This window comes from Atractosteus spatula, chromosome 8 (genome assembly GCF_055471065.1).
Source record: "Atractosteus spatula isolate fAtrSpa1 chromosome 8, fAtrSpa1.hap1, whole genome shotgun sequence".
Taxonomy (NCBI): Eukaryota; Metazoa; Chordata; class Actinopteri; order Semionotiformes; family Lepisosteidae; genus Atractosteus; species Atractosteus spatula.
The window spans coordinates 49,377,725-49,405,065 of record NC_142713.1 but is presented as its reverse complement, the minus strand read 5'-3'; the positions used below and the strand labels follow the sequence as shown (position 1 = coordinate 49,405,065).

General features: G+C 36.9%; 1 protein-coding gene across 1 annotated transcript in view; it reads left to right on the top strand.

The window, feature by feature from the left end:
* Positions 1 to 27,341, top strand: part of LOC148829756 (uncharacterized) — a 114,596-nt gene that overhangs the window by 81,522 nt on the left and 5,733 nt on the right. The window contains exons 3-4 of the mRNA XM_088922608.1: positions 16,619 to 16,674; positions 26,233 to 26,464. Of these exons, the coding sequence (XP_088778734.1) occupies positions 16,641 to 16,674; positions 26,233 to 26,464 (266 nt within the window). The 5' untranslated portion in view covers positions 16,619 to 16,640. The remainder of the gene's footprint in view (positions 1 to 16,618; positions 16,675 to 26,232; positions 26,465 to 27,341) is intronic.

Here is a 27,341-nt window from a genome sequence, read left to right as displayed (position 1 = left end):
GTGTCACATTAATTTTTTTTCTACATAAAAGAGCAGCCCTCTGCCATGATTTTTTCTAAAGTCTGTGAGTTTCCTCTGTGTTAAGAAAGGGATGCAGATCAAGAATCTCCTTCTGTTCTCTTTTCAAAAATGCAAGTAAGACGAGGACTGTGATGACATCCTTAAGAAAGTGTGTTGGTAGTCACTGGCTGAAGACTCTTTTCTGCATTGCTTTCAAAGTCCCTCCCTGTACAGAGAAATAATCTGTCACAGAAGCAGGATGTGTGTCACAGAGAAAATAGCACGTATCTAGCAAGCTGCTCCTGTACACCAACACCTTGCCACATTTATCCGATTTACCATTGTAATTGTTTGGCTCTATTGTATTTAACTTAAATTGGGGAAAGCATTTTGTGTGGTAATCAAGCTTCAATTTGGATAGAACTGGATTATGCTGGCTTTACCTCTTTAAGGTTGATTTTGGTCTTTTTTTTTCCCTTGAAATGAGTTGGTCAGAAGGTAGATTGACATTTATGTCAATGGAGCGAATGAGTGACTGCACTGTGAGATATGATGAATGCTGGGAGCAAACCTCTAAATCACACCTCTCCCACTGTCACAGGAAGGTGTGGAAAAAGGAATGGCATTATTCAGAAGAGCCATGCTTTCCTTGTCTCTAGGAAGTAGAGGATTGCAGGGCAAGCTGATTTATCTCTGAGGGCAGCGGGAAGCTGCTGTTTCATGCATGAATATTATCTAGAAGGCGTAACACATAGGTTTATTTTCCCAAAGCTTCCCTTCAGATATATTTGGCTGTGTTTTAAATAAAAAAAAATACAATGTGAATTTATCAAGGAGAATGTTTTTTTATGCTCATCTTACGAGTATCTGTGCTAGAGTAATACAGAAATTGTCAGACACAGCATACGTCTTGCTTAAAGGTCTCCTTTTTATTCATTGTGCATTCAGTGTGACCCCCATCTGTCAGCAGCACATCCGTGCGCTCCAGCTGCTAATAGCGGATTGCAACATTACTGCTGGAACTGCGTGAAGTTCTCATGGGGTGCAGTTACACAGATCTGAAAGCATAAGACATCTTAAAACAAAAAAAAAAGAAACACCTCAGCTTTAGATAAGCTATAAACGAGGCCTGCACCGCTTGTGTAGCTTTACAGCTGGTGCCTGTGGTGCTGCCTTTGCATCTTTAGAAGAATAAATTGATGCTGGGCCTCATTGCCCTGTCTGGTTAACTGTGGTGTGGTTTATGTGCCAGTATCCCCACCAATAATTTAGATTGCTTGTTTCTCAGAAATTGTTTTGAAAATCCCAAGTATGGTTTAAATTTCATATGTGCCATTTGTCTAGATGAATACTTTGACTGTTGGTATTTAAAAGAATGTTCTTTGGGAGCCATGCATAGCACTGGTAAAACATGAGTGTCATTCATGCTTGAACGTGCCACCATATTCGTTCATTTCAACACTCATGTTGCAGATGATGTCAATGTTTCTGTCTACAGGGTTGATGTCAGGGACAGGGTCTGTAGAGGAATTCCTATATTGTTTATTTGCATGGTATCATGGTCTGGGAAAGTTAGATTACAGCAGAAATGTGATGCCCATTCCTGGCGTATCCTAACATTACTGAAAAAGTATTGTATTAAGGATGTCATGTTAAGCAAAATACATTATAAAGCAGTGGGTGGCCGTGATGACATAACTCAGTAAACATATTTTGGTGGGGTAAAATAATCATTACAATCTTCTAGTCAAATAACTGAAAACAAACATTACCTTTTACTAAGCTCAGATCTCTAAAATCTTATTTTGACTAAGGATGTCAAAAACTTTAAAGGCATATCTTTTTCATATAGCTTTTGTGGCATGTGAAATTTTATCCTCTGGTGTTCATTTAAAGTGATTCATTCCAGAAAGTAAGCTGAAATCCTGTTTTGGCACACTTTATACAGGCATGGCATAAACATAGTAGATTCGAGTCATCATGCAGTACTTTGTATTTTCTATTAAATCCTTTCATTCCAAAAAACACTGTAATTCTGCTTTTTAAATGTTTTTGAGAGACCAAATCAAATTGTCTTCAGTAACTGGAATTTACCATCATTTGGTATAAAATCCTGGCTTGGTTCCTAACACATTTTCAGGTTAATTCTCAAATTTAATAAGGCTTCATTATTGTGAGTTTTATTTGAAATGGATTTAAATTCTGCAAAAGTATTGTTAGCTTTAGGAACACTTTTATTTTTAAAAATGACTAATATTACTACTAGTGTTAGATGATCACTTCTACAAGTATCCTGTCAGCAAGAGTTTGTGCTCCAGCAGGTGGGTTGCGCTTTGAAAAATCCATTATGAAACATTTAACATTATGACAGTTGCAAGTGTTATACAGTATACACCTTCTTGACAGTTAACAACAAAATGGCACATAGAATGCTTGCTTTTAGACTTCTTCACTCAATTCAAATTCTAGTCCCTTTTCAATTAAGGACTAGAAGTACATTTTAGTTTTATAAATGTCGAATGTTTTGGAGTGCTGCGTGTATGAAGAATACAATTAGGGTACACTGTGTATATAATCACAGTAACAGATGATGAGTTAAATGATAGCAATTCAGGGAAACTGCTTGACTCTGTTGTAAAATGTGAAATGCAAATGCAGCAGAAATCTGAAATTATACACAAACTAAAATATTTTTGGATCTAAATGAAATTATATCAGTTTTATCACAGCAATTGGTTATTTACACTGAAGAAAATGACTATTTGGTCCCACTTCAATGCAATTCTAACAAGGTAGCTTGAGAAATAGCACTGATTGTCAGAGACATGGGCAAAATAGAAATTCTTTTGTCTTAGCAGCTGACCATACTGTAGTTCTCTGAACACGTGCAACAATTGTTGAAAGACAGGTAAATAATACTGCTTTTTTAAATAAATTCTTTCCTGTTCAGTTTCTGTGAAAAATATAATGAGGTATTCTTTATCTTTGTGATTCAGAAAGCATAAGCAATCACTGCACCATTCTTTTGATGAAGATGAGTGCTGAACTGTTATTTAAGGAACATCTTTCCATCACCTCTATTAAATTACCACTCACTGAAACTGATAAGAGCCTCACAAAATTGTTGTTTCTATAAATGCGTGTTTCATTGAGATTGTGAAATGCAATTTCTCTGCAATATAGATAATTTGTGAGATAGGAAAGGGAATTTTTAAACCTGTCACATTAGTCTCACAACTTCATACTTTTGACCCTGCAAGGAAGGAAGATGAATTCAAGTTCCAAAAGTACCAAACAGAAGGCATAAGAAATCCAAGACATTGTTTCCAGTAAAAATTGAAATGAGGGAGTTAAGTTCTTTGTTACAACCCACATGATTGTTGATCCAGTGCTCTATAAATCTGAAGTTTATAAGACACATGAGGCATCATCATACTGTGAGGACAGACTCTATTGGAACATAAGAAAGTTTGCAAATGAGAGCAGGCCTTTCAACTCATTTAGCTTGTTTGGTTTTGTAGTTGCCAATTGATCGGAGGATCTAATCCACCTATTTCTTAGAAAAAGTGGTGGTATTCGCGTCAACAACATCCAAGTTTCTTGTTCCAGACGCCCACAACCCTTTGTGTAATGAAATATCTCCTATTCTCCGTTTTCAGTTCACTTCCTCTTTCTGTTTCCTAGCTTTTGACCAGTTCCTTAATCTGTTTTAATTAACATTACTATACTGTAGTAGCTGTAAAAAAGTGCAGTCTTACAACTTTCTGTGCTGGTCTTGCCTGTATCATTTTGAGATGGGTGACCTCTAAAGAAGGGCCAGGTTGCTGTTGTGAGAGTAATTGGACCAGGTGTCACTCTTCCCTCTGGTCCAGAATTTCCAAACCAATGTGCCTTTCTAGTAACTGGGGAAAATATACTGTAAGAGACAATAAAATTAGGTCCTGACTTTTTGGTCATTAAAAATCCAATAGCACTTTTCGGGTCACTTTGTGGTGTCCTAGCTAGGCTTCTCTGTAGGCTTCCACAGTCTGGCCTACTTTAAGTTTCCTCTCGCTTCATTCCCTGTTTCTTGCTTCTGTACCTGATTAGCACATAATGCCTGCCATGCATCTCCCAAAGTGGGTACTGTAGTTATGGATGAAGTGGACTCTTTCTAAAATGTACAGTGATTTTGGGGTCATTTGGGCTGAAAAGCACCATATAAATGCAATTTTGTTTTATTATTAGTATTAGCTGCTTCAAACCTTATTGTCTTATTCCCTTCATTCCCCTCCAGTGATCAAAGAATGTGTTTTGTAATGATAGCAGTGGAATTGGGTAGGCTGATCATTTTGCTCGCAAGATATTGTCAGTTTAACAATGTGCTTTTCTGACAGCAGAAGCAAATTGCTAAGATTGGAGAAGTCCTTCTTTGCCTGATGCCAGTTTTTAGCATTCTAATTCTTTCCTCAAATTTTTAACAATAAGACAAAATTGTTTCAAGCGATGAAGCAATGAGTAAAAGAACCTTACGTGTAAACCAATGCACCATGGAATCCCCTTTCTACACACATGTATGTATGCAGGTATTTTTGGTTAATAATACTTGTACTTAAAGCATTCAGTTACACATAACATTGTACTAAGGGGATTTCTCTGATGGCAGAAGCCTAATCTGAACTACATTCTTCATTTTAATCAACAAATTATGGTTATATCGCATATGCAGGAACTGAGTGATTCCAGGAAAACAAATTTACTGTAAAATCATTTTGGGGGGCAGGGGAACTGTTCTTACAACACAGGAAAAGAAAAATTGTAAATCTTTTACTGGTCTGGCTGTTTATTAATTGGCATACAAAAAATATTACAGACTGAAGAGGCACTGTAGTAAGAACATCTGTATTCATTTCATCAGCATGCTGTTTTGTGAATTAAAGTGCAGCATAGCTATATTCTGTGTAAGCCCTGGTATGTTGATTTCATTTTTATGAGTAATTACAAAGTTCAAGTTAATACCGAATCTGAAAATATATTTTGTGTAAACACCATCTGTTGAGGAGAGAATTTAATGGTTATTTATGGTTTCTGAGATTTTTTTTATAGTTTCCATTCATTTTCTTTGCTCTTTTTTCATTCTTCACAAAGAGCAGAGACAGAGAAACACATCTGCTCCATCTTATTTACAGCAATTGCAGGTAATATAAATTAATGACAAACTATGAAATAAGAGTTGAGTTTTAAAATGTCTCATGTATCGTGTACAAAAAAGCACACAGTCAGGTTTAGGTCATCTATAGTATTTCACGCTTTAGCCTCTGTACGTAGACAAATACTAAAATACATTGGTGAATTAATGTCACGCTCTTAAAGAAACTGAAAGTTTATTTCTGCTGACCAAAGTAGCTGCTGAAAAATATGTGATGATTACTCTTAGAATATGATAGACTGATTGAAAGAAAGATTTCTCCTTAAAGGACAGCTGTCTCTTTTATTAGCTTTGTTACAGATATACATGTTCCTCTAAAGGTTTTGTTTTAAAAATGTATTGTCTGGGTGAATATAAGAGGGCTGCTTAAAGATGTAAAATAATTTTTTTTCTTAAACTCAAAAGCTGTTGTGAAATCTGTAGCCCTGGAAATCGTAAGATTGAATAAATGTATTTAGACATTTGCCAGTCTTCTTGAAGCATCTGTTACTGCATGCTGGTGATTTTGAAAACAATATTTATTCATGTGTCATGAAGATTAAAGTTGCTTTGAATTCTAGACTATTTCAAATCATTTCATTCACCGTAGCTTGACTTTGAAATATCTTATTGCATTAATTTTTTGCCCTTGGATATACTCTGTGTTTGAAGAAACATGTAAGCAGTAGTACAGATGAAATTATGGAAATATTTATGAAATGTGAATACTTCAAGATAAGTAACTTCCTTCAGACATGCAAGTTCCTCGCAGGATGATGATTCAGGGCTGTATCATCTTAAAAGTAATTACATATGCATTGGAGCAACTTAAAATGAAATTGAAAGGGAAGTAAAAGGATGAATCTATGGTTCTGAAATGTATCCCTAAGTGTTTAATGTGCATTGCAGGAGTAGTAGTCATAACTCCTATTTCCTGCTACTACTAAAGCACATAAATAAACCATCTGCAGGAACAGCTTGAACTGATTACGCCAACCTCATGCTACACTTCCTTAATTTAAATTTGAAATTTTTCTTACTTGTTGAGCTAATGTGTGCTAACATGACACTAAATAGTACAGTTTAAAGCATGGTATGTTTAACTATATGTAGTGCATTATATGTAATGCAGCTACCCACCTGAACTACTACAACCTTTGGGTGATATTTGATTCAAGCTTAACATTCGACCCACATGTGCAACATATTGTCAAAACATATTTTTTTCACCTCAGAAATAGCGCTAGACTACGCCCTATGTTATCACTAACTGTGGCTGAAAAGCTGATCAACACATTTGTTTTCTCCTGAATTGTCTACTGTGATGCTCTACTTGCTGGGGTAGCTAAATCCACATTGAACAAACTCTGTCCAAAATTCGGCAGCCAGAATCCTGACTAGGTCTAGTGCAAGTGATCACATTACTATCCTGGAGTCCTTGCACTGACTTCCTGTCAAGTTTCGTGTCGACTTCAAAATCCTCATGCTCACCTATAAGGCTCTGCATGGCATGATACCTCAGTACCTATCTGATCTATTATCACCCTACTCCCCATCTCAGAACCTTCGCTCCACTAATTCTGGTCTCCTAACTTTCCACCCAAGCCTGTCTACACTCTTTGGGTGACAGGGCCTTCTCCTGTTATGCCTCTAAGCTCTGTAACTCTCTCCCCAAGGATATCAGAGAGTCACCTTCTCTAAACTCCTTCAAATCCAGACTCAAAACCTTCTTTAAAAATAAAATAAAGTTAATTGTTTATTGTTTATTATTATTGTTGTTGTTGTTGTTGTTAGTTATGTAAACGGCCACATGAATTACAGGTAGCTAAGTGGTACTTCGTTAACCACATATCACACATGAAGAAGGCTCCACGGCTGAAACGTTGTGTTTTCTTTCTTCTCTTTTCAGCATGGAATAAACCTATTACTTGTTCCTTTGCACCCCAAGGTTTTTCAATTTAGACTGAAGCTCAAGTACAGTACCATCTTCAGTCTTGTCACAGTTAAGATGAAGGAAATTTTGAGTCACCCCCATTTTTATGTCAGAGATGCAATTTGATAGAATAGAGACAGCCACATCAGTGTCAGGTTTGGTATGGATATATATTTAAGTATCATCGGCATAGAAATGATAGTTGAGGCCATTTGATCTTAAAAGCTGACCAAGTGAAAACATGTAAATGCTGAAAAGTAGGGGTCCCAGTATCAAGCCCTGAGGAACACCAAACTTAACGAGTCCAATTCCAGACCTAAATCCGCCAAGAGAGACAAAGTGACAGCGATCAGTGAGGTAAGACTTGAACCATTTGAGAGCAGTGACAGAAACTCCAAAGACAGTCTCAAGACGAGAACGTTGTCATGGTCAACAGTGTAGAAAGCAGCACTGAGATCAAGAAGAATGAGGATAGAGAGAGAGCCAGAATCAGAAGCTATTAGAACATCGTTAGTAACTTTGACCAGGGCAGTTTCTGTGCTGTGAAGTTGACGGAAGCCAGATTGGAGGGGTTCGAAAAGGTTATTTACAATGAGGTGGTTATGTAATTGAAATGAGACAGCACATTCTAGAATTTTTGCAAGAAAGGGTAAGTTGGAGATGGGGCAAAAATTGTTTAGATTGTCCAGAGCCATGTTAGGCTTTTTTGACATGGGGGTAGTGGCAGCAGTTTTGAGGACCATTGGTACAACACCAGTGCTCAAGGATTCATTTATTATATTGAGGACAATGGGGCAGAGAGAAGTGAAACAGGACTGAAATAAAATGGTGGGAACGGGATCTAATATAGAGGTGGTGAATTTCATGTGTGAAACTAGTTTACTGAGGGATACAGAGCCAAGAAGAGAGAAGTTAGAAAGAAGGGAACCAGTAACGTTAGATAAGCAGGGAGGAGGTGTGGACATGACATGCTTCTGTGGAGAGAATGTGATGCTGGATGTCGTCGATCTTGGAGCTAAAGAACTCTAAAAACATGTTGTAAAGTTGGGATGAGGGAGGTAATGTAGTGGAGGCAGTCTGTTGATGGTGGAGAAAAGATGTCTGGGGTTGTTGTGGTTATTTTCAATGATGTGAGAGAAGTAGGTGGATCTAGCAGACTCTAGCATTTCCTTATATTCAGACAAATAATCTTTCCAAGCCTGATAATGTATGTTTAGGCCAGAAAGACTCCACCTACACTCAAGTTTCCGGGAGACTGCCTTCATAGATCGCAGATGGTCAGTGTACCAGGGGGCGGAGCGAGAAAAGGAGATGGTACGAGTTTTTAGAGGGGCAAAGGTGTCAAGGGTAGATAAAAGAGCACTCTTAAGAAAATGTGTTTTGTCCTCTAGAGGATCAGAGGTGGAGAAACAAGATAAGGAGGATAAAACAGAATTAGCCAGAACCTAGGCTGATCGATTAATCACCAGTTGCAGAAATTTACAGAGTGTGAGGGGAATGTGTTGGAACAAATGAACCTGTGTTTTTGTATTCTTCTGGTTGGAGCCATCTAAATTGCTACTTTGGTGTATGACCATCAGTATGATTCATATACTATAGACACACATGATGAATATTTAAAAAGATCTCAACTCACTTATTTTCTATACTACCTTTGTCTCTCGGTGTGATATATGGTATTTCTCTGTGCATCTATATAGAGTGAAGTTCATGTACAGTAGTGTCTGTACCATATTAACCTCGCTCCTTCGGTGTACTGCAAATTACAGGATTATTGTACAAAAGAGAAAATAGGTTTTAGTTTGAGTAAAAATTATCTGCATGACGCTGGTGATCCAAAATATTTTCTCACACTCCGCTGGGCTCTTAATATATAGGCCTAATATGAAATGGCTGTTATGATCTAAATCTGTTAAATTGTCATCCAGGGCTACAGCTATTGTCATCAAACATTGTTATCTTGCCCCTTGTTTGAATTTAAATCAACATTTTGCACCGTGTCCTTCTGATTCATTATTTTAGTGTTATAAACTCAGAATTAATTAAACCTGACAGAATGTATTCATATTGCCCCCATCTTCCAATAACTTCAAGACTGAGGTCCCAAAGCTTAAGATGGTTGTGTGTTAAAGATGATTAAGAATAAGAGTTCTGAGATGTTTGCATTTTATGAGTCACTTAAACAGTTTCCATGATGAATATCTCACAGGACATTTTTAAATTGACGTACACAGTGCTTTTCATCCTGGAGTTGACACTGTTGAGTACAGTTTGTAAAATTTAAGTTACACATTATAGTATTGTGAATTAGAGTGCTCAGATTTGGTATCTCTTGGTCTGTCTATTAGAGTTTTGTCTCCCTTTTTATTGTTTGATCAGTGTTATTCCTTAAGCATAATTTGGAGAAGTGAACTCCTTATTGAAAGAATATTGACAGTCATTTATCCTATTGAAAAACAGTGTATTTATCCACTTAATTTTACCATTTCAAATAATTATTTATACTTAAATACTGAATTTGAAGTACATTGAAATTAAATAAGTTTTTATGATTGTCATTTTTCCCATTTATGTTGTTCACTCAGTAATAGCATTGTACAAGCTGGGAGCAGTAATGCAGTACTTTGTAATGGTTCACAGAGCCAGCTCTTTAGGGTATTAATATATTGCCCTTCAGAAGAGTAATACATTCAGTCACCTTGAGGTCATTGCCAGGGACAATGATTTGAAATTCAATTTAGTTTAATGTTGTCTGCAGTGAACTAAACCTTGGAATAAACCTCAAAGTTATTTGAGCCATTTCTTTAGGAGTCAGAAGCAAGCAGTTTGGTTTAGCATTATTTCAAAATATATTAATATAAAGCGCAGAAATAAAATATGAATGTCTGGAAATTGAATTCGCTACAGAATCTTTTTCTAAATGAAATTGGAACTTCTGATCCAGGGGAAACCTGTACCCAAAACCAAATCTGGGCAGGGGTCCCGAATCATCTGTTTCCTAAAAACATTTAAATTGGGTCTGTACAAGTCACTTATGATGACATGTTAGAGTATAGAAGTCAGTGCGTTACATGAAATGTTTGTGCCATGCTCTTTGTGTTCCACCCTTGCACCCTTATTAATAATCTGCTTGTACAGTATTTGACTCTGAGCAGCACAGATATTCTTCCCCTTTGCCATTACTTCTCTTTAATGTTTAGTGAACAGAAGTGTATCTGAATGAATGTAGTTAGGTATGACAAGTATTTTTTATACATGATTAATGTTTATAGGATGCAGTACCTCTTTTTGTGGCAGTGTTAACCTAAACATGTCTACAAAGGGACAAGTAAAGGTTTATTCCATGCTGAAAACGGAAGAAAAGAAACACAACGTTTCGGCCGTGGAGCCTTCTTCAGGTGTGAGAAAGACAAGGCAGTAGGCGAAGGTAATGTAGCAAGAGAAGAAAGGCTGGGAGAGAGGAGGAGTGAGAGGCGGGAGCAGGGGACAGAAAGAGGCCAATCAAGAGGTGTGAAGTCAGAATAGGTGTAGAGAGGTGTGAAATGAAACCTCCAATGAATGGAGAAAATTTAGAAGAAAAGTAGTCTGTCGTTAAGAGAAGGGGGAAGGTGTGATCCTAGCTGCAGGATAATTTTGGTTTCTGTAGTCTTTCTGATGTATGAGTTTGGAAAACCGTCTTTGAGAACACAGACGGAGAGATTAGAGTGGTCATGGCCGTCAGAGGTGAAATGAGAAACAATGGGCTTGGAGAGATCTTTAATCTTCACAGCCCTAACATGTTCTCTGAAGCGGACTCCGAATCTTCTTCCTGTTTCTCCAATGTACATGGCTGGGCATTTACTGCAAGAGATACAGTAAATAAGGTGGCTGGAGGTACATTATACATACATTATACATTATATACATCTAAACATATAATAGGCAGGACATTGTATGTACTCTTTACACCTTTTTCAGTCTACATTAAAACTTATTGGAGCTTGCTTAAAATAAATACCAAGATATTCGCCCAAAGATCTCTCCAGGGTTGTGCTTAACATAGTTTCCCTTAGCTGGCTGTTGAAATTTATCATCAAAATGAATTATTCTCCACAAGAATGAATCAGTATTCCTTAAGTGACATTACACTGACGTTTACGTTTTTAGGAACAGGCAAATAAGCTGTAAAAAACATTCTAATGCACAAATATGTTTAAAAAACTTGGATACAAAAATATTACAAGTTTAAAATTATTTACATAGATTATCCCCATGAGCTTTAAAGTATTTCATACACTAAAAATATCCACCATAAATATCTTTAAATATATGCAACATGTATTTGAAACATCTTGCAGCATGTTATCTTAACAAAATGTTTTTTCTGGGTTGCATGAGAATCCGAGTGATTTTGTATTTCCCCTGGTAAACAGAGATCAGATTAGTGAGCTGAGATCTTTAAATTTGGAATTGTAGTGCCAAACAATCAACTTAAAACTATCCATGTAGCGTGAACTGTCTTCTTAGAGAATAGGTACAAATTAAACCAGTATAACGAACACAATTCTATGCACTGTGTGTATGGGCAGTCGTCATCAGGAGGTATTTAATATTTTTTGCAATAATTCTCCATGTCCCTGTTAGACAAACACTTGGGTTTCTTGTGATTGTTATTAACCACGAAAAGGAAGACATACGTGTCCTGTGTAATCAGCTTCATCGGAGCTTCCTGCAGTTTAGTGCTGATATTGATTTCATCCCTTTTCTGTATTTCATGTCGTAGCTGACAGGCTGATTTCAAAAGCACAAAGCCTTCTTCAATATCATCTTGCCCTGTTTCAATATCCATTCACATTATCTGAACGAAAACAATTATTGATAGTGTTAACCTGTAAAAAACAATTAGTGCAACCATTACTCTTTCATGCTTGAAGAATTCCCAGAGATACAAGGGGTTAAAAAAACAATTAGTGTTCCAGATTTATAGAAAGCTTCAAAGGTTGAACTATGTTAATAATGCTTAGTATTCTTATTCTGAAAAGATAGTGTTTGGAATCCATTTATTTCCATTTCATTGGTCATAACCACCAATGGCATGATGACATAGCAGTTCACTTTGTGCATCACTGTTTTTGTGGTTCTGGGTTTGATACCAGACTGGGTGGAAATTGCATGTTCTCCCCATCTTCTTTTCTTCACGTTTTTGGGTTTCTTGCAGCTTCCGAAGATATGCTGGCTAGGTTAATTGGTGTCTGTAAATTGTTCCCGCCTGTGCGTGGCCTGCAATACTCTGGTTTCCCATAAATGTAGTGCCACCTTCTGGCCTGTTCTTCTGGTATAGGGTCCAGTTTGTCATGAGCCTTACAAGGAACAAGTGGCTTGCTGACGATGGACGGGCGGTCATTGATCACTGCATTGCTGCACCTTACAAATTTAAAACTAGACTGCAATTGATGGTTTGCATTTAGTGCGAAGCCCTTTTACCTGCCCCTTTATGGGCTTAAAACTAATTTTGATGCTGTCAGAGATGTATATTTACCAGCACTGAAGATCTAAAAAGTGTATGAGGTTTTAGATCATCAAATGCTGAGGTGCCTTATTTGAAGGTCCTGTGTGATAAGAATCCTTGATAATGGCAAAGTCTGCACATCCTGCTTTAGATCTCCATGTAATGGAATGTCTCAAAGATTACTTAAAACTAATTAACCTAAAAGGTGTTGTCCAGTTTGGGTGGTGCAGTGGTTAGCATTGCTGCCTCACAGCACTGGGTCTCCGGGTTGAGTTGCTAGGGTGCTACCTACGTGGAGTTTCCATATTTTCCCTGTGTTTACTTGGGTTTCCTCCCACAGTCCAAAAACGTACTGTGAGGTTCGTTGGCTTCTGGGAAATATGGCCCTGGTGTGGGTGCGTTTGTGTCTGTGTTTGTGTCCGTATCCACTCCAGGGCGTACTGCCTTGTGCCTGTTCTTTACCAGGATTGGCTCTGGCCTCCCCAGGGCCCTGCATTAAAAGAAGCGATTAGAAAATGGATGGATGCAAAGTATTGTCCAGTTAGTACTCTTAGAGTAATGTGAGAATGTAGCTTTTCCATTATGTGATCTTAAACAAAGATTTTGATCTACGTCTCATTCCTGTTGTGCACCAACTGTACAGAGCTGTAAGGCAAATGTTAAGGGACAGGGTGGTGCGATTCGAACAGGTCTGTTTTTTCATAAGCAATGAAATTTGACAAATTGTTAAGCAAGTTATCAGGTTACTGAACTATATCTTGACACAAAATTCTTTGGTTAGTTTTACAATGTGTGTTTTGCTGATTTAAAGAAATTCCTGTAACACAAAACAGGGAGCCCACAACAGACCCCCCCCCCAAAAAAAATCTTAAACTTTACTGTGCTGCTATTGTTAAAGAAACCCTTGTAGGTACAGTCCTACTTAATTGACTATAAATGTGATTTAATTAAGAATGAAGAAATTTATGGTTTCATTTTGAGGAAGAAAAAGTCCCATGTAGTTGCCAAACTAAGAACAAGGAGACAGGGGGTGTAAGAGATCTCTGTTTCAGACAACTAATGGTTTGTTCCTGTTCATCTAGAGATCAGTCATGTTAACAAACACCATCATCAAAAGGGATTTTCCTCTCATGCAACCAGCAAAGAAATTGATGTTGAACTCTTAAATTGTGAATAGTCTTCTCAGAATCAAGGGGGCAGGCACTTTTCGGATGATCTTTTGAAACTTTTTCATATTTCATTGTTGTTTTCAGTATTTTCTGGAGAGACCATTCACTTTATAATAGTAGAGCTACCTTTCAGTTTTTGTCTTCTTGAGTCCTTACGCATGTAAAGGCCTGGATCAGGGAGACCGATTCTTGATTTTTTTAGCGAATGGTCAAGTTCATCAGAAGATTGCCTAGTTACAGAAAGTATTTAGTAGTTGTTCTGTGAAGATTGGTGTAAACAGTGGATCTACAGCATGTGGTAAGTTCAGATGTGCTTTTTTGTTAAAAATAATTTTCAAGTCTTTTTTTGTTCTTAGACCAGTAACTAACAAAAAACAGGATACATTTTTTCATAAAACATGGTGGTCTGTATTCGATCACTTGCTTAACACAGATGGGCAACAAACAGACATGAATCTTGCTGTATATGAGACCTCCAGCCTGCCCTGTCATTTTTAGGAGGAGAAAAAGAAAGTCTTACTGACTTGGGGTTCTGCTCTGCACTATATGTATTAAAACATGATGGATTGTACAGATATATAATTTTTTTTAAGTTTTATTTTTTTTAATGATGCATGCAGAGTATATACTCCCCCAGGTTAAGGTGTGTTATTTTAAGTCATGTAAGCCTCTGAATCTTGTTCTGACCAAAGCAGCTGTTTACGAAAACCACTAACTCCCTCTGTTGTTCAGTTTTAGATTCACAGCTATGGTCTAAAACAATGCAAAAAGAACTATAGGTTAATAATTCAAGTCACTACTTAAATTTATTTGTTTACAGAGAAATTTGAGAAATACTATTATTGGTATGACAATTGTCTGTTCTTTACAAGATAAGAATAGGACTTTTTTTTGTTTAGTACATTCAGTCAAACTATATGCCTGAAGAACAGGGCCCTTCTGAGAGAGATGTACATACAGTAGGAAGTGAAATATGATCTGCTGTTTCCATTCTTTTCAAAAAAGGATAAAATTATCAAAGCTTTTATACCTGCTCTTCTAAAATTTTCTTCCCTCATTATGTGTTGCTTCTTGCAGTTATTTTATCTATTTGTAAAAATATGACCCATCAAAAACAACAATATTGAATGTAGCCATTAAAGCTAAGTATAATATTAAACTTTCGAGAACACCACTCAACAACACAGAGAATTATGGTAAAGTATAATTATGCCTTACGCATGTGTATCACGTTGGATAGTCAAAAATGATTTATCAAGTACTTTATATTTTATAGCTTAGTTGTATGCAGGCTTAAAGTACAGGATGTAAAATATGAAGACACTTTATCGGTCTTCATTCTCCGAGAGCCCTAAAAGCATTCTTCCTTTGCTATACAGAGCAATTATTTATGATTTGAAAGCACTCCTAATGTCTTCTTAATATTTTACATTATAAAGTATACTCAGGTGGTGCTGTTTTGTCAGGAATTAACTGTGATGCAGTGTTTTTTCTTGCAGTATTAAAAGAAAATATTAAATTATGTAAGTGGTAGTTTGCTCTTGATTTTTTTTACTTATTTTACTTGTTGTGTGCATTTTGTTTTAAAGAAAAGGCTATTAAAGGGACCACATTGTCTGAAGATGGTTGTTTTTGATTGTGGGCCAATAAGTGAAGAGAGAAGAGAAATCTTTGTATTTTGAATTTTCATTTGGTCTGTTCCATTCTTCACCTGGAAACGTATCACTAGGATGTACCACTTAAGACTTTTCAAGACTTATGTTTGCCAGGCAATTGTTTTCTCCACATAACCAATTCATGGAATGCAGAAACATACAAATAGCTTTCCAATTGCACTTATCCATTTGATAAGTAACTTGATAGTAATAAAAATGTGATTATTATTTAAGCAGTTTCTCTTTTTGTAAGCAATGAACAAGACACTAAAATCAAAGTATGAACTTGTTACCTGGACTGTCTTCAGAGAAGCTGAAGACTAGTTTGGTCTTCACCCTGGAAAGTCCGGGTTTTTTTTCAGCTTATGACTGTACCTCTAAATGAATGGTGGAATGAACTGCTGAACTAGGCCCTCAGTGTGGAATCACTGCCTTTTATCCAAGCTATTGGAATAGTTTCCGATCTTAGGATTTCCAGGACCCTATACAATACTCCCTGCGTTTGACGTGTATTAACTACAGGTTTTAGGGATGTAATCGATAAACTCCTTTTAGGAACCTGAGCAGAATTGGATTTTCCTGTTTTCTGAGAGCTGTGAAGTAGCATAGTGTGGCATTAGCAAGGACTGTGATTAGATCCCGGTGAGATGCAGAGCAGCATGCATTGCAGTACCTCGCGTAAATTGAGAGGGTTTAGAAATTCTGCTTTTTGAATCTGGAATGTAAAAAATAATAATGAATTCAACACATCTGCGAAAGTGTTTCTTTGCTAAGGTTACTTTTTTTTGTTTGAAAAATCAGAAATGTGTTTGGAGCAGTAGTATTAAAAACGGGTTACTGTCACCTGTGATTGTCTTTTTAAAATGTGTGGTTTTATACACTGTATTTCTTGATTGTATTTATTACTACATTAACCTGATATTTTAAAGTGCCAAAGGTAAAAATAAAAAAACTATGAATAGGAATGGTGTTTACAGTGCAATTGTATAATTGTTTCCTCCCATTGTAATAAGAACACACCTTACTTAACAGCTCTGTTAGCTAGCTCTCAAAAGAAGGAATGTCAGTCATGTGGCAAATATAGTGTACTTTGTGTCCATAGAGATCTATCTTGTAGGTAGTGTTTACATGGATTGTAGTTGCCAGAGGACACACTGTACGTTCATGTACAGCTTAAGTACACTGTCACTTTTTTCTCTTTTTTAGGTTCCTGAAAATAAAGGCAGTAATGAATCTTAAAAAAGCTCAGTATTGGAAATCTGGTAAGTACTTTTTGAATAAAATCTGCATGTATTCAGTGAGTGTTACAGAGTTGGATATTTCCCACACAGCTTTGTGCTCCTAGGAATTGAAAGATATGTATAAACCAAGGATCCACATTTTGTGGCCTTGTGAAGTGACAGGATGATTTTGTTTTTTTTATGTTTCAATGTGCATTAGAGTTGTAATACTTTCGCATTGAATAAAAAAGCCATAAAGCTCAGTAACATCATGTGAAAATAAATTCTCTACCATATGGTAAATGAAAATGTTTTCTCGGGCGTTTATTTGCGTTACGGTGTTCTTGAAGAGCACTTTTTTTCTCCAAGTTCTAAAGTAACATCTAGATGTCAACAAACCGGAACAGTTTTTTTTAAGTTTTTTTTTTCCAATTACAGCATGCTGTTTTACACAGACAAACTGTCCTTGTGTAGTGCAACAGTGAGGAAATATCAATCAGCACTGGAAGTAGCTCTAATAACCTGTCAAATCATGTCAGGATATTTAAGAAAAAGTTCAAAACAAGAGGAGATATCTGCAGCCAGTGGCACACTTAGTACAAAAGGGGATGGGAAGAGAAGAACCTGGAACTCTCCCTCCATTTCAGCCTACCTGCTTAGGAAGAGCTCTGAGTGCCACACTGTGGTCAAGATTTTAACCCTTTCCTTTCTGCAGTTTGACCTAAAGAAGCAGGAAAGTTCCTCTCACTCAGTGGAGGCCAGTTCTGGTCCCGGAGTGCTGCTGGCTGCGTAAGTATGAAATTTAATCAACAGTTTAATCAGGTTTCAGACCCGGAACCAGTGCTTCGTTTGTTCACTTGCGCAAAGTATCGGTTCCATAAAGTAATTTGAAACTCTGGAAAGAAAGCCAGCAGCCCCTGTATCTCTACAAGGTCTTGTTCAAGGTCCCCCACTACTGCTCTCAAACACAGGAAAGAAAAATTCCCCACAACACTCTTTTTAATCACAAGACTGGGGCTCTTCCTGCTGAAGGTAGCGAGCTATGGTCTTCACAAGGATAAGGATAACTACAATCACAACAAAACAAAAACTAGAATCTTATATGTAACAATCATATATTAAACCATGGCCATCCATGATAGACTTTCAGTGGAATACAATTAAAATGTAATGATATTGCAATATAACCTTATTAGATTAGGTAAAACCATCATAAAGAGTTAAATAATACTTTATCTCTAATAGCTGTTTGGCTTATAGTATATGCATTTTGTTTTAGTTATTACTGTTTTTAAAAGATACACTGATCTTTTTAACTTAATCACTCCCTATACAAAGCTCTGTGGGCAACCCACCATTTCGTGACCAAATAAGGCTATTGAATGTGATTATTAGTACTTTAGGATCAGTACATCAGTTGTTTTGTGCACTCCCAGACAGATGGAGAAATGGATGCATTTCAGATATTATTAATTTGTATGACATGTTTGTGGCATTTTTGTGTAGCGGGTAGCGCGGTGTCTTCAGAGCACCAGAGTTAAATGCACCTGTTTCTTACAACAGTGTGGTTACTGAAAATGGCCGTATAGATCACTGCATCCCTATAGTAATATTACATAACATTATAAGCATAAAGGGGCTTATTAAAATAGACTATTGTTACCTTAAAGGAATGTTGTTCTGTATCACGCACAGGCTTAGTTCATTTGAAAAAATGCACCATCATATAAGACTTAGCCTTTGTTGAAATATATAAAAGTGTCTTTCATTTTAAGACAATTTAATACGATTTCATAATCATTATTTTCTCTGTTTTATTTTTCTTCTGTTTTTGTAAACATTAACAAAATCTGTTCTTGTCCCTTTAGATCCAGAAAGCTGTAATGATCTGACAGACATCTTAAATGCCAGCATTCTTCCCATGCTCCTCTTCGTCATTTGGTGATCTTCCCCAGGAAGCTGGTTTCATATGGTGGTTTAGATTTATGTTCCCAGTGTCTAGCACCATTTGAAATCAGTGTTCTTGGAGAAAGAATAGCAGCTGTGTGATCAAAGTGTGCACAGATGTTTTTCAGTCTTCTTAGCGTGCTCCATTTGTCATTGCAGATGCACTTTGTTAAATCCCAAATATTTGTGCTGAACAGTCTTGCCTTCCTAAATCCTATGATTTTAATTTTAGCAAAAATATCTGGATTTGGCAAATGCTGTACGGTGTGTGGAATGTTGCTGGCATTACCCAAATGGATAGATCTTTATATGTTATATTCTTTGGAGTTTTGTATCGTCATGTCATTAAAAAGTATCCACTATTTTTCAGTTGTTTGATTCTTGAAAAGAAGGAAATGTTTATCTGCTGACACCCACAAGGGCTTCACACTAGGAGGGATTGTTTATAGCTCTGTGATGACCCTGAGCAGATCATTAACCAGAACACACTGTTCCTCCAAGGCAGTGCTAGAACTGATACAATAAATGGGTCTCTTTGCCAAGGTATGCCTTTGAAAGTTACTGCTGTGTTTTTACCATCAGACCGGCTGCAAAGCCCCTGAATCTGGCGCATTCTTCACAACAGTCAGAGGGTTTCGTTTCAAATAACACCCAACGTGTTAAAATGTTTGTCATATAGAGCAGAATATAAACCACTTGGACAGATAGTGGTGAGAATTTAAATGTAGTATTTGCTTAATGTTATGTATCAACTAAGGCGAGGACAATACTCTTCTTCAGTATTCTTTATCTAAAGTAATCTGTTTAAAAGGCACTTCTTCTTGTAGGCACTTCCTCCTTCTTTTTTCCCCAGTTTCACCCCTTTTGAAGGATGACTGATTTCCTCTGGTGTTCAGAGTCCACAATGTTTTCTAGCACCATTTGAAATCGGTTATAATGACAGGGGATAAATTCATCTGCTTGAAATCTGGGTTTACAATGAAGACTCTGAAATGTACCAGTATATTTCAACCTAAGGGTTTCGTTTTAATAGCAACTGCTAAATGGATTATTGATGTTTACATTGAGTTGATATATTTGATAATCAATCAATTACTATGCTATGCATTGATTTACAAACATAACAGGTTTAAGTCTGGCTTTGAAGTTGAATGTAAACTGAAAAATTCTTTCCTGCTTTATAATTCATCTCATACCTGCAAACATCTCACTTCAACTTCACACATGCTTCCCTTCAGAATTCTGTAAGGCCTAAATTTCTGCCACCTCTGTAAATTTTCCTCCTAGATGAGAACATTTCGAACCTGATAAAAGGCTACTTGTAATGTTTGATTAGATAAGTTTCCTGTTTTCTTTGTGCAAATGAATCTAGCCATGCTAAGCTTCTGAAATGCCCGCTCATACCCTCTGAAAACATAAAAAAGTAAACATATCATAGTTCGTGAATACACAATTGCATATGATCTGTGTGTAAAATAAGCTTCTTCAAGTATTTGTATGTGAATATATAGTGCACGTAAATCTATAGTTTTTACATATATGGAATTTCCTATTTAAATACTTTTTTCTTGTACCTCAACTTTTGAATTATAGTAACTCCAAACCTTCTTAAGAATAAGCTCAGAATGAAACCTACAGATCAATGTATTCACTTCCAGCTGTGTTTAATTTGTGTAATATTATAGTTACAAAAGAAAAAATGTTCATTTCCAATTCTGTAAGAATGGCTTTGTTTTTATCAGATAGTCACATGAATACATTTCCCATCTGCCTTCCACTATTTTCCTTTGCGTTACTGCTGAAAGGATCAAGCAGTTTTCTCAGTTTGAGCTTTCTTAACAATGAATCTGTTCAAAAGGTGCATATTCCAAGTACAAACTGTTTTCATAGCAGTTAGAAAGGGGGGCTGCAGCAGTGTGCAGGTTGAAATGCATCATTTTGGATGTTAATTCCAGTCGGATTTTAATTCCAATCTGCAAAATAATAAGAAAAAATCAGTGTTTTTGGTTACAGACACACCTGAAAAAGCCTGAAATGTTTTTCTTCTTACTTTTCATTACTTAATTGTGAATTAGCCCCATGCATACACAGTAAGGCTTAGCTGACTGACTGGGTCTTGCATGCTTCTATCGTACAGTGGTTTAAACAAAATCTCTATGTAAAAAGTTAAAAACATGCTACTTCATTTTATGTGTTCTCTCCATTTATTGTTAAATGAAAGCAATGAACTCAAAGAAGTATAACTCTCTTACATTTTCTCACGAAGACAATAGGAGATGTTTTTGTAGGTTCTTTGGAAAAGTGGCTTTTCATCAGACTTTATTCATGCAGTAGTGGAGCTGCTGCCAGCTACATGTGGGTTTATAATGGCATAATGAGCCGAGATTGTGTTTAGTGCAGAAAAATAATAGCCATCCTTTGTTACTCTGTAGGCATAAGAAACAAGCACGTTGATCCAATTGCCAAGAGCTATTTTAATTAACTATAATCCTAATAAAGCTATATGGTGTAAAATTGATAAGAGAAGATTTAATGACTCTTTAATGATTTTTCAGATGAAGATCTTTATCTTTCATTGGCAGAATGAATCCAAACTCACTATTATTTATCCAGCTCTAAAGTAGATGGCATATAACAAGCAGTAGCTAAAGTGTTAAAATGACATACAGTATGGGGTAAGTAATTTTTACTTCAATGGTGTTTTGAAAATTCTGCCTATTATTTATTCTGTAAGTTTCATTTACAATATACTTGAAGGTCACAGACACTTTATGAAAGAATGCATTGACTTTTGCAGAGCTACTGGCACAATGGGGGAAATAATAATAGCCATCTTTTATCATTACAAGCTTCTGTGTTAGATTGTTAAAACGCTCTTTGCAAAAACATTTTGTAAAAAAACATTTTTGTAGCTTCATCTGTTTTATTATTTTATGAATTTATTATTTGTAAATTTGAAGGACTAAACATGAGGTCGATATCATTCATATAAGTAAGCAAGAGCAGTGGTCCTAACACTGGCCCCTGTGGTACCTCACTTATAACTTGACTGAGTTAATAATCTGTTTTCTGCAGCTTGAGCAGCTCTTAGCCATATGCAAACACGTCCTTGAATTTTTGCAACTTTCTGCCTCAGGATTAATGTTTCAAGTAGCACTTTATCAAAAGATTTCAGAAAGTGCAGTTATATCATATTGCACAGGATGTCCTGAAGCTATGCAATGCTGTAGATGTTTTGCCAAGGAAATTTAATAGGTGACTTAGGTCACCTCTGCCTCTGATTAATCCACGTCTTCTACCAGGTGGTTGGCCAAAATATTTAGGTGTGGTTGTTGATTCTTCCTATCTTAACAAGGGCTCCAGAACTTGGATCCAATCCCAAAACATAATAGACTCCCTGCCATTTTTCTCGGAGGGCATTAGTATTTTCTCACAAGTTTCACCTCTTGTACACCAAACATAACCCTAACCATGTGGAAAAACTCAATTTTTGATTCATTTGACCATAATATATTGTGGTCATTCAGATGTAGTTTGGAAACTTCTCCTTTTTCTACTTCATCCTCTGATGCTTATTCCTTGCAACCTGATTACAGATGCATTCAAACAAGTGAAAGTCATCAGTACTTTTTGAGACTTTGTCCTGAAAATCCTCTTTTGTTTTGGAGATCTTAAGTCTTTGCCTTTGGTAGGCTTGCCTCCTGAACCCCTTATCTCAAAGCAGAAGGAATCAAGATACTCTTGAGTCCTTCTCCTGGCACGATTGGCATTATACCAGTAGCTTTAATTTTCTTAACAGTGGAGACTACATATCATATCATAACTATGATATGTTTACATTGGAAAGGGGGAGATTCTACTTGTTGTGCATTCTGCTTGTCTTTTATAGTCAGGCCTCAACTTGATGAGGTGAATGGCCTGCAGTCGTCCACTAATTTTCTGACCTTAACCATCATGATGCCTGCAACAACTGAATGTCTTCTCTGTGTTACCTCCTTTTATATCCCAAAGAACCAGGAAATCTCCAAAGACTATATTGTTCTGCAGGGTTCCGTTGTTTTTGTTAGGTGAGAATGAAGGGAACCCTCCTTGTTTTTTGGAATTCAGTTCTGACAAATACGGCTTTACTGTTAGACACATCATTGCAAAATTTTCTGTTTCCAATATTATTGTGATTACAGTATAATCATTTTAGAATTATGTAGGCAAGCATGAAGATGGCAGAATCGGGAAAGATGGTAGCTCTGGCCTGAACTACATTCCCCAGAAATCTGTATGGAACGTTTTGTCACCCTCAGTCACCTGACCAGTTTCTTAAAGACAATTCATTAGGTAATCATTTAAAACTAGTAAGCTGGGGCTTCCTGAAGCGGAGAGGACTCCGTGTGGGGAAAAGGACACATCCTTTGTGGAGCTGGGACTGAGGGACATGGGTGGTTTTTGGGAAGGGGAGACTGAATTTTAAAAAGTTTCTTTTGTGAAGGTTGTAAGCAGCTTAGCTGCCCAGTGCGTACAGTGAGGGATCCTGAATAAATATAGTTGGCAGCTTAAAGTAGAGCTAGGCATTTGTTTTGCATTAGTTCCCACACTGTATATGAAGTGCACTTGTTTTGTACCTTATGGCTGCATTTGTGATGTTCCTGAGACCCAGATCAACATAGTTTGCTTGCTGCAGCACTCTAATCCTCAGATGTGTCACACAAGATAAATTATATATAAATTCATTCTATTGTCGATCCATTTCTAAGTGCTTCATCCTACTTACGGTCTCAAGGGAGTCAAAGCCTGTCCCAGCAAGCAGCGGGCACAAGGTAGGACACACCCTGGCTGGGACACCAGTCCATCAAAGGCACATGCTTGGATCACTGCCAATTAACCTGCAAGTCTGACTTTGGTCTGTGGAAGAAAACCCAGGCAAACACGGGGAAAATATACAAACCATGCCGATAGCACCTCTCATCCAGAAGAGAACCTATTTATATTTAGACACTGTGTGTGCTGAACTTTCTGATTTAACAGTTTTGACAACTGAATGAAAGGTGTTCCGTTACAGCACAATGAGCATCTCTTCTGGGATTTTGATTTGTCATTTTAATTGTAGAAATAAAAATACTATCCACAGGTCATACCAGAGACAAGACAACAAGAAATATTTTTGTTTTGAAAAAATAAGCTTTTAGGAGCCAATCAGTGTTTAACAAAAACTGAAGACTTGGAACAAATGTAAAATATAAACCTGCCATTTACATTTTCCAAATAGTTTTTAAATCAACATGTATAACTCATGGATATTACGATGTTATTTTTAAGATTCAGAAATATCTTACCTTCACATATTGTCAATATTGTATGAAGATTTAATCTTTAGGAGTGATGTTAATTTAATTTTAGAGTGGCTATGAATGGTCTGGAGCACTTTTGTTTAATGTGACATAGCATAAAAGTGTCTTGGATGAAAAACTGAAATGAATACTTTCACAGTGAGTCATGCTGCTTGTTGCCATGGTCCTTCTAGAATTGCAGGTGATGTGGGAGATGTTTTTTTTATGACCGTAATACACAAACCTGGTGTTAAGTACACGGAAAGCACTGGAAGTCTGTTTGAAGAGGGCATCAAAACCTCCTCTATGATCTCGGAAAGGCATTCTTTAAAGAAAGAATATCAAAATAATGAACAAGAAAGATTAATGAGAAAGGCCCCATTCCTGTACCTCACGGGCTGTTTAGTACAGGCAATTAACCTACCATCATGTTTTTGAGGTGTAGTGGGAATCCATATTATACCCCCATAAACTCTAAGGCAACATGCAAACTCTACACAGACTGTGCCCCAGATGAGAATTTAACTTGGGGACCTGCATCTGTAACTTGGCAGCACTAACCACCACACCACCACCACATAAAGCTGCAAGAGAATATAAGATAATAGAAGATTAGATACATGCTGATACCAAAGTTATTAAAATATTGTGAAGCAGCTTAACTTCAAAGTTTGAATTCCAGTCTCTCTACTTCGTCTGCACATTGTATGTGTACATTCTGGCCACAAGTAAAATCTTTGTTAGAAATAAGTGACCTTTTCAAATCCAGGCTTCACACACCTTTGTTAGCACTACCAGGAGTCCAAATAATAACCTTGGTAATGATTCTGCAAGATTATAAACCGGTGCCACAGAAGCAACCGAGGGATCTTTGATAAATGCTTTGATTTTGGTTGCCAGGAAGTCATTAGTTCTGGCGTGTTTGTAGGTGTGGTAAGAAGAATCCATTTACAGTTTTATGGTCACTGGTCTGACCTGTAATCTAATCTGCTTTGCACTTCTTTGGTTCAACTTGTCTTGAAGAAGAAATAATAGGCTACACAATGCCACGATTGCCCTGTTTTGCCCTAAGCAACACCACTCTTAGCTGTATTCTCAGCGTTCTAAATTTATCACTGATTTTTGCATTCATTAACCAGTCCAACGTTTTGAACTTTGACATTTACAGTCAACAGACTCTTCTTTCTCTCTCAGTCTTTGAAGTCTGTGTATTTCTTGCTTTTTCTTACTGCACCTCAATGTTGAAGGAGAGTGCATCTTCCAGTATTTGTACTTTCCCTAAACATCATCTGCAGTATGTGCTTATATAATATGTAACTAATAATAATAATGTTCAGTATATTATTATGTACATTAACTTTGCTCCCTGTGAAATAAAAGTAGACTTTTAGGTTCTCCCACTCACATATAAAGCACTGAATATTCTAACTCCAGGTTACCCAAAGGGATTGATTGGTGGAGTACAGCCCAACATGTAATCTGAGATCTTCTGATTCAGGGCTTCTTACACTAAAATCTACAATTTGGCTCCACACAATGATTGATATAACTCCATATCTATGGACCTCTTCCCAAAATCAATTGAAGACTGTCATTGTGCTTCTCTGTTACGTGTTGCTGTGTTGTCTAGGGTGAGTCTTTCATCCACACTGTGTTGCCATGCTGAGATGTTTACAGTACCTTAATAACACAGGCCTGCTATACACACGTCTTTTAAAAAGATCTTTTGGTCTTTCCATGATGGGGATATTTGCAAATTACTTCAGTTCCTTGTTTTCACACCAAATTATGAATTGATGACTACATTTGAGGGCTCTGTTATAAAGATTTTTATAAAAAGCATCTGAAAGAAAGGAGGTCATCTTCACAATAAAAGCACTTTAGGGACTTTTTAAATTCACCACAGTTTTCATTTCATGTTGGATGTGTTCAAATGTGTTAAAAAGCTGACGAACGACAGATGGCCATTGAGGGAGCAGTCACTGGTGAGACGTTTTTGGAGCTATTATATAATCATATACTTTAGATCAGGTGTGCATATTCTCTATAATCTGAACCTTATCTTTATGATTCTGTATGCGCTATTTACCTGTGAATGGTTCTATTGTATTACAGTATAAATATTATCAATCTACCTTTTATCAATTTTTATCAGTCACAATACAGATTCTATCAGAACCCTGGAAGATAACATCTTACAAGGTAGTGTTTCTGGCGTTTTCATTATCTCCTAAATTAGGTTTTCTCGGATTGAGAAAATATGATGCTGCAGGCGCTGTCGTTTAACTCATTATTGTTGAGAGTTCCCGTAAATTAATATTTACTTTTTTAGGCCAAATCCCCGGTTCTCGGGAATTCATCGAAAATGGAGATCAAAGTGAAAGCAGTGGGGCAAGATGGAAAAGCACTGCGTCTGAACCTCAGCCACGTTTTTCTCCTCAAATTAAGACCACTCGGCTCCAACCTATCCATGAGGCTAATGGGGATCTGCTCTGTGAAGAAACAGGTCCGTCTGTCCCAGAACCTGGGGCGGACGTGCCGCAGTATATACGCGCACTTCACAGGTAATGCTGAGTAAATGGACCAGCAGGTAAACGTGTGATTCATTCCTGATATAAGCAACATTTTCAGTCATGTACTGGTGCAGCGTATAATTCTAACAAATCTACGGATATTTTAAATTTTAGAAATGTTATTTTACTATAAAAGTTTCAATATACAAGGTCCTATGAGCTGTTACACTTGTATTTTCTCAGATTTGGTAAAAGCATCCAAACAGTACCTGGAAAACCGATCTAGTCGGTTTCTAGAGGCACAGCACACTGACGTTGAAGCAGCAAAGAGGTGCTATTTGGGGGGGGGGGGGGCAAATTAATTACATCCCTGTTTGAAGACGTTGGAAGAGTTATTCAACGACAGAATTTATTCACTCTAATATCTCTGTACGAAGTGGAAGAAGGAGGCTGGAATCCAATTGCAACAATGCAGGCTGATTCTAAATACCCGTAAATCAAATTTTAAAATGCGATTTTATACAGCCTTGACTATTGTATAATACTGTGTGCAACAACGCTAGTCAAAAATAAATCAGTACACAAATTTATAATCTGTAGTCCGGGTCTTCCAAAAACAGGGACTGCAGGCAGTCAAGTCATTTAACCAGTAGGTGGCGCTCTTTCCTGTCAATTGGGATCACTTGAAACTTCTCTTCAAATGTCTTTCCTTCCCCTCTTACAGTTTCAGGTTGTTCTGTTACTCGCAAAAAAGGTTCATCCTATAAATCGTTATTGAAATGAGGTCGCAAGAGTTTCTTATAGCTTTGTTTTAAATGATGAAACGTTGTCCCACTGTAATGAAACGGGCAATGAGACTCCGTGTAAAAGTTTCCAAATTGTCATTCGCAACGCCACCAGCACAGAACCGAGACCTGTGTTACGGTAT